The 11,867-nt window shown below is 44.2% G+C and overlaps 1 gene segment (V, D, J or C); it reads right to left on the reverse strand.

Moving 5' to 3' along the window:
* Positions 1 to 5,040: 5,040 nt before the first annotated feature.
* Positions 5,041 to 5,692, reverse strand: LOC103168275. The segment is given in 2 exon segments: positions 5,041 to 5,363; positions 5,542 to 5,692. Coding segments are annotated over 2 exon segments (402 nt in total).
* Positions 5,693 to 11,867: the final 6,175 nt, after the last annotated feature.

Here is an 11,867-nt window from a genome sequence, read left to right on the forward strand (position 1 = left end):
TTGTTAACATCCTGACTGGCCTTGCAGTTGATGGTGACTTTCTCTCCCAAAGCCACAGACAGAAAGGTTGGCGTCTGGGTCAGAGTGATGTCCCTTCTGGCATCTGGTTAAAAACAAAATACAGGAAGATGGCATTATTATTATCATCATCATCATCATTACTGTTATTGTATTTGTTAAGCACTTACTACGCATCAAGCACCGTTCTAAGAGTTAGTACAAAGGTTATCAGATTAGTCACAGTTCTTGTCCCACATGAGGTTCACAGTCTAAGTAGGAAGGAGAACAAGTATTGAATTCCCATTTTACAGTTGAGGAAACGAAAGCCCAGAGAAGTTAAATGACTTTCCCAAAGTCATACATCAAGGAATTGGCAGAGACAGGGTTAGGACCCAGACCCTCTGACTCCAAGGCCCATGCTCTTTTCACTAGACCATGGTGCTTCAAGGACATTAATCATACTAACACAACCTACAGTAATAAGACCCCTGGAATGCCTTCAGGTTACACAGAATAGAACCAGGAGGGGGAAAGCAAGAGCAATATAGTTCAATCTCTACACAGGGTTTCTCCACAGCCTCCTTTCTTACCTGTAATCCAGAGAAGCAGGATCCCGAAAAGCAGAGCCGTAGAGGCCATGTTGAGGTTTCCTGCCTGCAGGAAACTCTGTTGTTTCTATAAACTGGGCAGGGGAGGCAGCCCTTTTTCAAGCTCCTGGGTCAAATCAGGGTGGGACTGTGCAAAGAGGGCAACCTATGGAAATCAACTTCTCCCATTCAAAGATGCAAATATAAACTCTACTCTGATTGGCTAAAATTCTCCCAGGCCTCTCCTTTTAGGTCCTAATCCAGGCGGGGCAGGAATGGCCAGAATTTTGGGTGATTCAGTGTGCTCAACTGAAACACTGTCCCACTGGGTAGCTGTGGGACAGCTGTTAAGCAGCAGGGACTCACCTGTGATTTCATTTGGAAGTTTCTGCCAAGAGGCATACTGAAATGAATCAGTCTGCCCTAGAGGGAATTGTTGATAGAATTTAGGAACACCACATTGGATTGCTTTACGGACAATGAAACTAACATTTGGCCACTGCACCCTTTCAATGGGCAATAGCTGTGAGTATTGTTTGAAGTTTGGTTACTTAGACTAAGCACACGTTTACTACAATAAACAGCTTTGAACAAACAAGAATAAAACAGGAACAGTTGTCACTCAGACCCCCTAGAAACACTCTCTCAATTTGAAAGATCTTCAAAATCATTTAACTGCATTGTTTTTTTTCCATCTCTGAGAAAGGCTAATAGGTGTTCCTCTAGACCATAAGCTTTTTATGGTAAGGGAACATATCCACTAATTATGTTGCACTGTGTTCTCCAAAACAGTACAATGTTCTGCATAGGGTCAGTGCTCAATAAATACCACTGGATTGATTGATTAACCTCCCCACTGAAAACAAGGTTTCTCTAACTCCTTGGAAGCTGGGTCCTTCCACAGTCTGTTCCCTCACTGTCTGCTCTCAGGTCTATGTTGGGTACCAGATTCTCCATGTGGGCAGCCTACCAGACACAGATTGCCAGTGGTTAGGAAGCTGCACTCCTTTTTTCAGACCACAAGGATACGTGCAAATGAACTATAAAAGAGGATGATGTGCTCAATGAGAGTTTGCCCAAGCCTCGACTCACTGACGGGAACCTCCAACTGTTTGGAGAACCCAGTGGGTGATTCAAAATGTCCAAATCTTGACTGAGATTAGAGATTTGGTGGGGAATATGGTAGCAGTTGGGGTGGGGCAAAGGTTACAGATTCTAAAGGCAGCATCATCTCCAATAAAATAGTCCCCCATAATTCCCTGGAGCTCTTTTCCAGAATATCTCACAGCAGAAACTTCTGGATGAAATTCTGGAATGAGGGCCTCTAGACCCCACCTAGACTTAATAGCAAATTCCATTAAAAGTGTCCATGCCCTACATTCAGGGTAGAGGAAAGAGAGAGACAGAAAAGAACCACTGAGGCAGCATGGCCTTGTGGATAGAGAACAGGCTTGGGAGTCAGAAGGACCTGGCTTCTAATCCCAGTTTCAACATTTGTCTGCTTTGTGACCTTAGGCAAGTCATTTAATTTCTCTGTGCCTCAGTTACCTGTGTGACCTTGGGTAAGTCACTTAACCTCTCTGTGCCTCAGTTACCTCATCTGTAAAATGGGAATTAAAAGTGTGAGCCCCACGTGGGACAACCTGATAAACCCAGGGCTTAGAACAGTGCTTGGCACATAGTAAGTGCTTAACAAATACCATGATTATTATTACTACCTCATCTGTAAAGTGAGGATTAAGACTGTAAGCCCCATGTAGGACATGGACTGCGTCCAACTTGATTATCTGGTATCTACCCCAGTACTTAGTACAGTTCCTGGCAGATAGTAAGTACTCAACAAATACCATAAAACAAAATCAAATCAAATCAATAAAGTGCTTACTGTGTGCAGAGCACTGTACTAACACTTGGGTGAATAAATAGATAACTCCAATATGCAAAAAACCAACCAGCAGTGGGGCCCGTGCAAATCTGAGGAGACAGGGGTCTATACAGATGGGTTTACAGAGAATGGTTGTGGCTGCTCTCTGTTTCTCCTATTTCCCTTTTCAGAGTAAGGAGAAAGTGATGCTCACATTGGCTGTCAGGGTGTCTGGTACTTTAAGGTTTCTTTTAAAGCTGTCTGGCTAGAAATGGAGCCTCAGTGGAGTTCTGGGAAAGAGTCTGTCCTTCTATATGCTCCCATGGGCAGGGATGAAGGCAGCCCGCTGAAGACCATAATGAGAGGAGGAGGAGGAGGAGAAGTGGAAGAGGAGAGAAGAAGATGAGAGGAGAAGGAGGATATGAGGAGGATAGGAGAAGAAGAGGGGGAGGATGGAAAGGAGGAAGAGGAGAAAGAAGGAAAAGAAGAGGAGGAGGAGAAAGAGGAGTAGAGGAAGAGGAGACAGAGAAGGAAGAAGAGAAGAGGATGAGGAAAAGGAGGAAAAAGAGGAGGAAAAGAAGGAGGAGGAGAAAGAGGACAGATTACATGAAGAAAGATGGGGAAAGGGAAGCAGATATGAAAGGAAACTTGGGACCTGATAAACTTGTATTTACCCCAGCACATAAAACAGTGCTTGATACATAGTAAGTGCCTAACAAATACCATAATAATAACTGAGAAAAATGAAAAGAGTAGAGAAAGGAGTGGGACACAGAAGGCAATGATGAGCAAGATAGAATCTAATAAGAAAGGATGTGAGAAGAATGTGAGAAACCGCATGGAGTAATGGATTGAGTACGGCACTGGGAATCAGCTCCACCACTTGTCTGCTGTGTGACCTTGGGCAAGTCACTTCTCTGTGCCCCAGTTACCTCATCAGTAAAGTGGGGATTGAGAATGTGAGCCCCATATGGGACAGCGAATGTGTCCAGCCCGATTTGCATGTATCCACCCCAGTACTTAGTACAGTGCCTGGCACATAGTAAGCACTTAACAAATACCATAATTATTATGATTTAAGGAGGTTCTTGGCAGAAAATCTTTCCTCCTTGGTCAGGCAATTAGCTGTGCTCACAGATCTATTAGGGTTCTGGAAACAAATATATTAATTAATTAATTGCCTGTCAGGGTGAACAGCTTCAAAGGGGCTTGTTCTGTTACTGCTCTCTACCTACACACCATCTCAGAGGTCCATCCTTGCCTCGCCACACAAACAGCTACCAGCATGAAACAAGCTCTGATCATAGTGGAGAAGCAGTCTGCCCTAGCGGAAGGAGTACAGACCTGGGAGTCAGAGGAGCTGGATTCTAGTTCCCAGCTCTGCCACAGGCCTGCTGTGTGACCTTGGACAAGTCACTTCACTTCTGTGTGCCTCAAGTTACTCAACTCTAAAATGGTGATTCAATACCTGTTCTTATTCTGCTTAGACTGTGAGCCCCATGTAGACAAAGATTGGATCCAACTTGATTAACTTTATCCCAGAGCTTAGAAATGTTCTTGACACATAGTAAGCACTTAGCTAATACCCTAATAATAATAATATTGTACCTGTCTCCTTGCTGATCATCCTGCCTCCAGTCTATGCTACTTACTTCTAATAATACTTAATATTAATAATACTGCTAATAAATACTTGCTAATAGATCTAGGAGCACAGCTAATTGCCTGACCAGGGAAGAAAAGAGTTTCTGCCAAGAACCTCCTTTAATAATAATAGTTGTGGTATTAAGTGCTTATCATATTATCATCTTCTTGAAGTGTTGTTCAATCCTCATCTCTCCACTCTTCAAAACTCTCCACTGGCTCTTCGTGTCCTTCATCATCAAATAAAAATTCTTCCCAGTTGGCTTCAACCAACTTTCTAACTCACCCTATTCTATCTCTTCACCCACTGTTCCCCAATTCCCTCTCTTCATTCCTCCAAAATAACCTTTGAACTCTACCCTGTTCTCAGCTCAGGTCTCTCTGTCCCTTTTTTCACACTGCTCCCACAGCATAGATCACACTCCCAGTTGAAATCAAATAGACCACAGCCATCCCCGTATTCAAAGCCCTTCTGACACCCCAACAATTCTAACCAGTTTTTTCTGATGCACTTCCAGCACCCCAAATGATTTAAACCCATCCATCCTCTCTAGCTCATAAATACTTCTCTATATCCAACCTGATTAGCTTGTATCTGCCTTGGCGCTTAAAACAGTGTTTGACACATAGTAAGTGTTTAACAAATACCATCATCAACATCGTCATTCCCTGCCCTTAAAGAGTTTCCACTCTAGTGGGCCAAGCTTACCTTCTAGAGGGGTGTTGTGGGGCTGAAGGAGGGGTGAAAAAAACTGCAAGCCCCAAGCCTAAACAGAAGTCATTTATCCTCCCCCATTTCAGCCTGGAGCAGACTCCTCTAACACTCCACTGCCGATCCAAGGCAGAGAGGGGGGTCAGGCTTCAAGCCATGTATTAACTAAGACTGTTTCTCTACCTCTTCTTCAAAGGGCAACAGCTCAACACCAGTACAGAAAGCAGGGGAGTTTATGTATGGGTCTGTAACACCGTGAATGGAAAAGCATAGTCATGCATACAGTAATAGTCTGCAGCATCCTCTCCTTCCACGCTGCTGATTGTGAGCGTGAAGTCACTTCCTGAGCCGCTGCCACTGAACCGAGAGGGGACCCCAGAGGCCAGGGTGGAAGAAGCGTAGATAAGGAGCCTGATCTGTTGTCCGGGTTTCTGTTGGTACCAGCTGATTTCCTTATTAATACCCTGACTGGCTTTGCACTGGATAATAGCTTTCTCCCCTGGAGACACGGAGAGGGACTCCGGGGTCTGGGTCATCACAATAGCCCCGTGGGCATCTAGTTCAAAGAAAGACAAATACAGATGGATTATATTGCAGGTTCTGATTGGAGAGAAACCCAACAGGCATGTCGGCGTGAGAACTACCCCTCTCTCCCCAAATCCTCACCGATGCCCAATGATGGGACTCATAATTAATTAAACAGTTTTACTCTTCCTGTTGCCTGCCATGCCTACCTGTCACCCAGAAAAGGAGGATCCAAAGGATGTGGGTGTGGGAGGCCATGTTGATGACTGCCTGCTGGGCCCGTTCCATGGACTGGGCAGGGGAACACTGGGCCTTTAATAGCAACTGGCCAGCCCGGGGGTGGGATTATGCAAAAAAAGATGACTGCAGATTGGCTTCACTGGGGTTCTAGGGATGCAAATCAATGGTACTTATTGAGGATTTACTATGTGCAGGGCACTGTACCAAGCGCTTGGGAAAGTACAATACAATAGAGTTGGTAGGTGTGTTCCCTGCCCACAAGAAGCTTACAGTCTAGAAGGGAAGACAGACCTCAAAATAAATTATGGATCTGTATATAAGTGCTGTGGGGCTGAGGATAGGTTAAATATTAAATGCTTAAGTGTGAACTTTGCCCTGGTTGGCCGTCCTATAGTATGGCGGTTAAAAGAAAGCTTATATTGAACTGTTCATAGGTGAAAGAAAGTTTGGGAGCAATCCTCTAGACTCTAAGCTCCTTCTGGACAAGGAACATGTCTACCAACTCGTTTATATTGTTTTCTCCCAGACATTTAGTAAAGAGAAGCACTGTGACCTGGTGGAAAGAGCACGAGCCTGAGAATCAAGACCTGGGTTCTAATTCCTCCTCCACCACTTGTCTGCTGTGTGATCTTGGGCAAGTCATTTCACTTCTCTGGGCTTCAAGTCCCTTATCTACAAAATGGGGATTCAATACCTGTTCTCCCTCCTACTTAGACTGCAGATCAATCAATCAGTCAGTGGCATTTATTGAGCTCTTCCTATGCGCACTTTATTATGTGCTTGGGAGAGTACAATATAACAGAAAGTGAAATGGCCTGTGAATTGATTTTTCTGGCTAATTAAAGCCAAACAAACAAATTAGAGAGTTAAAAAAAAATCCTTGCTGTTTTGGAAAAAGCAGTTTCCTTAGTTGAAACGGTCTTATGCAGGGTCATCGCCCAGAGAATTTCCAGGGTAACTGCTCAGTTCTCTCCTTCGTAGTGTCCTGGATCATGGTCAAACTGTCACACTGCTTCAGAATTAGCCTCACAGCTACTGGATGCAAGGAATCTCACTCTGTGGTTCCTGCAGTTAGGGGGGTTTTTGTATTAATCTGTGTCACTGTGCAGCAGACTATGAGAGTGACACCTTCACCTTCCCTCCAACTCCCAAGGGAGGAGACGGTGAGATCAATCCCACCGAAACTATCACTGAACCAATCCAGGGCCCCTGTGAAAGCAGGCTCTTTCATTATGTATGAGGAGACTGTGGACTTGTCTGGCTCTGAACTGAAAGAGTTGCCCAGGTTTGTTCTTTGAAGTCACATTTGAATGGTGCACTGGCCTGCTCCCTTTGCTCTTCCCTGCCCAACAGCACTTATGTACATATCTGTAATTTATTTATATTAATGTCTGTCTCCCCACCTCCAGACTGTAAGCTCATGGTGAGCAGGGAATGTGTCTGTTTAATATTGTACTGAACTCTCCCAAGAGCTTAAAACAGTGGTCTGCACATAGTAAGCACTCAGTAAATACAATTGAATGAATGAATGAATCTAGGCTATCATAATAATAATAATGATGGCATTTGTTAAGCGATATGTGCAAAACACTGTTCTAAGTGCTGGAGAGGATACAAGGTGATCAGGGTGTCCCATCTGGGGCTCACAGTCTTAATGCCCATTTTACAGATGAGGTAACTGAGGCACCAAGATGTTAAGTGACTTACCCAGTCTCACAGCTGACAAGTGGCAGAGTGGGATTTGAACCCATGACCTCTGACTCCCCAGCCCAGGTTCTTTCCACTGAGCCATGCTGCTTCTTCAATCAACCAATCATGGGTATTGATTGAGTGCTTACTATGTGCAAAGCACTGTACTAAGCATTTGGGAGAGTACAAAATGACAGAATCTCATTGTGGTTAGGAAATGTGTATTGTAATTGTTGTACTCTCCCCAGCTCTTAGCACAGTGCTCTGCACCCAGTAAGCGCTTAATAAATATGATTGCCTGACAATAGGCAAGCATGTTCCTTGCTCATAAGGAGCTTACTGGCTAGAGGGGGAGATGTTAATGGTATTTATTGAGTGCTTACTGTGTGCAGAGCACTAAGCACCTACCCCAAAAGACCCAGGCTCTGGGTCTCATTCAACCCATCCAGCTCTAGGACAGGGAATAATAACTAATAATAATAGCAATGTTGGTATTTGTTAAGCACTTATGTGCCAACCACTGTTCTAAGCACTGGGTTAGATACAGGGTAATCGGGTTGTCCCACGTGAGGCTCACAGTTAATCCCCATTTTACAGATGAGGTAACTGAGGCACAGAGAAGTAAAGTAACTTGCCCACAGTCACACAGCTGACAAGTGGCAGAGCCGGGATTCAAACCCATGACCTCTGACTCCCCAGCCCGGGCACTTTCCACTGAGCCACGCTGCTTCCCTAAACAAGGTCTTTAACCAACTCCCATGCCGAGTGCTTAATTCTGACACTCGAGAGATGTCATGCTGTCATGCTGTGTCACTGGCATAGTACTGGAACCTGGTCAGCAGCATTGCCTAATGGGTAGAGCATGGGCCTGGGAGTCAGAAGACCTGGGTTCTAATCCCAGCTCCACCACATGCCTGCTGTGTGACCTTGTGCAAATCACTTCACTTCTCTGTGTCTCAGTTACTTCACCTGTAAAATGGATATTCAATACCTGGTCTCCCTTCTATTTAGACTGTGAGCCCTTTGAGGGACAGGGACTTGTTTTACCTGATTATCCTGCATCTTCCCAAGACTCACAACAGTGCTTATCACATGGAAAGCGCTTAACTAATACCGCAATTATTATTAGGGAGTGGGTTGAAAGGAGCCTTCCCTGAGATTGTAGTGCCATCTTGTGGGTAATAGTGATGTTGTGAGTCAGAGGCAAAGGGGATTTCACTTCCGTGGGGTTAGAGGTGCCCATCACCCTCCCCTCTTGCCCCCTGTAAGTGGAGAGTGACCAAGTGAACAGAGGGTGAGAGTAAGCAGAGGATGCTCTCCCCCTGTCCATCATGCAACCATCACCCTGTTTGGCTGTTTATCCTGCTTCCCCCAAAGCCCCTCCTTTAGCTCTCTTTAAAGATCATATCATGAAATTCATATCTTCTTAATCTTAACGAGCAGTAAAACACAAGCAAATGCATCCTGCTGGCGGGAGCGGGTAATTCCTGGAGGATTTAACCTTATTCCACCATCAGCCTACCCCTACCTTTGTGTTCTGGCTCCAAGGCTTCAGTAATAATGTTGGTACTTATTAAGTGTTTACTCTGTGCCAAGCGTAGAGGTAGATAGGTTTAAGATTGGGGTGCACGTTAATATTAGCTTTAGGGCTTGATTGGGGTTGAGGTTTAGATTCATATTTGGTTGAGGGCTCGGGTTAGGGAAAGGTTTAGGGCTAGGGTTAAGGTTGGTGAGGATGAGGGTTAAGGTTGGGCCTAGGGAAAAGTTTGCTATTAGGGTCAGGGCTAGAATTGTAGTTGAAGTTTGATTTGGAGCAAGGGTTAGGAATAGGAGGGCTACGAATTGGTTTATGTTTTGAATTAGGGTTAGAGTTAGAAATAGCATTAGGGTTATGGTTAGGGTTACTGTTAGAGCTAGGGTTAGACTAGGAATAGGGTTATGGCTAGGAAAAGGTCAGGGTTAGTAGCAGATTTGTAGTTAGGGTTTGCATTAGTGTTAGAGTTAGGATAAAGTTTAGGTTTAGGGGAAGGGGAAAAATTATCATTAAGGTTTGGGTTAGAGTTAAATTTAAGGAAGGGGTTAGGGATAGGATTAGGGTTGGCTAAGGATATAGTAGAAATTTGGGGTTAGTAATAATGGTAACAGTAAGGGTTAGAGTTAGACTTAGAGTATGTTCAGTGTAAGCATTTGAGGTTAGGTTAAGGCTAGGGTTAGGGTTAATTTTAACGTTAGGATTTGGGTTTTGATTAGGGTTAAATTTAGGATGTCTTAGAGTTTGTGTTAGTTTTAGGGCTCAGATACGAGGTTAGGATTATGTTTAAAGTTCAGGGGTTTTTTAGGCCTCCGTTTAGGGAAAGGTTTAAAGTTAGGCTTAGAGTTGGCTAGGATTAAAATTGAGGTTGGGGGTTAGGTTGTTGTTGTTTTTAGGGTTATGGTTAGGAATGGGGTTATGGTTAGAGTTAGAATACCCTTAAACAGTTTCTCTAAATTTGCCTGCCTCACCCAATCTAAACGCAGCTCACCAGTAGACCATGGCTGGTTAGTTGTATACCTTTCAATCAATCATTCCATAGTATTTATTGAATACTTACTGGGAAAGAGTGTGGCCTAGTGAAAAGAGCATGGACCTGGAAGTCATATGATTGAATGAATGAATGAATGAAAGTCAGAGGACCTGTGCCCTAATCCCACCTCCACCGCCTACGTGCTGTGTGACCTTGGGCAAGTCACTTAACTTCTCTGTGTCTCCATTCCCTCATCTGCAAAATGGGGTTCAATACCTGTTCTCCCTCCTACTTAGACTGTAAGCCCCATGTGGGACCTGATTATCTTGTATCTACCCCAGGGTTTAGTACAGTCCTTGGCACATAGTAAGCACTTAACACTATTACTATTAGTAATAGTAATAATACTATTTTACAAATGCTGTTCTAAGCTCTTGGGCAAGAACCAAAGAATCAGGAACTGTGATCCCTGTCTTTAAGGTGTTTACTATCTAGCAGGAGAAACAGATATTTGAAATAAATTACAGGTAGGAGGAAGCAATAAAGAATAAAAATACATGTGTAAGTGCTATGGGTTGCAGGTACAGGGGAGTTGGCAGTTAGTACCCACATACCTGGGTGCTGTGCAAGTCATGATGATTGTATTTGTTAAGCCCTTATTACAAGCCAAGCACTGTGCTGAGCACTGGAGTAGGAACGAGATTATCTAATCAAGTACTGTCCCTGTCACATACGATACTCATAATCTATGAGGCCTCCAAGAGGCCTTCCCTGACTAAGCCCTCTTTACCTTTTCTTCCACTCCCTTCTGCGACTCCCTGACTTGCTCCCTGACTTCATTCATTGTCCCTCCCAGCCCCACACCACTTGTGTACGTACCTGTAATTTATTGATTGATATTATTGTCTGTCTCCCCCTAGCCTGTAAGCTCATTGTAGGCAGGGAATGTATCTGCTATATTGCTATAGTGTTCTCTCCCAAGTGCTTAGTACACTGCTCTACATGCAGTAAGTGCTCAATAAGTACTACTGACTGACTAAGAGGTATGGAAAACAGGTATTTTATCCTCATTTTACTGATGAGGTAACTGGGGCACAGAGAAGTTGAGTGACTTGCCTCAGGTTAAACAGCAGACCAATGGCTGAGGTCACTAGAACTCAGGTCTCCTGGCTCTCAGTTTGGTACTCTTTCATTTAATCCATGATTCCTCTGGTTCCATACTCTCCCAAGGGATTAGCATAGTGCTCTACCCAACGGAGGCACCCAGTAAATACTTCTGATTGACTAATTGATACTATTCTGCCCTGACTCCTTTCAGCAGCCAAACTCCTTGATGATGATGATGATTATGATGATGATGATGGTATTTGTTAAGAGCTTACTATGTGTCAAGCACTGTTCTAAGCTCTGGGGTAGATACAAGCTAAACAAATTGAACACAGTCCCTGTCCTATATGGGGCTCACAGTCTTAATCTCCATTTTATAGATGAAGTAACTGAGGCAGAGAGGGGTGAAATGACTTGTCCAAGGTCACACAGCAGATATGTGGCAGAACTGAGATTAGAACCCAGGTCCTTCCAGTTCAGAGCTCTGTGCTCTATCCACTAGGTCATGCTGCTTCCCCGGGGAATATGCATCTACCAACTCTGTTAGAGTGCTCAGTACAGTGTTCTACATGGTAAATGCTCAATAAATGCCACTGGGAACAATAATTGGGCCTTCCCCAGACTGCTGAAAGGCCCAGCAATGGTTCTGCAGGTGGTATTCATTCATTCAATTGTATTTATTGAGCGCTTACTGTGTGCAGAGCACTGTACTAAGCTCTTGAGCACTGTACTAAGCACTTGTTCCCAGATTGGCTGCTTCCCTGGATCCCCCAGGAAACAAAGTAAGGAGGATCCAGGATCATCACTTGGTAGAAACTCAGACCGTTTTGTTAGCAACCATTGGAGCTTAATCACTAATTACTGACCCCTTACTGTGTGCAGAGCAATCAATCATATTTATTAAGTGCTTACTGTGTGCAGAACCCTGTACTAAGAGCTTGAGAGAGTTCAATATGGCAGAGTTGGTAGTCACGTTCCTAGCCTACACACAGCGC

This window comes from Ornithorhynchus anatinus, chromosome 18 (assembly GCF_004115215.2).
Source record: "Ornithorhynchus anatinus isolate Pmale09 chromosome 18, mOrnAna1.pri.v4, whole genome shotgun sequence".
NCBI classification, from domain to species: Eukaryota; Metazoa; Chordata; class Mammalia; order Monotremata; family Ornithorhynchidae; genus Ornithorhynchus; species Ornithorhynchus anatinus.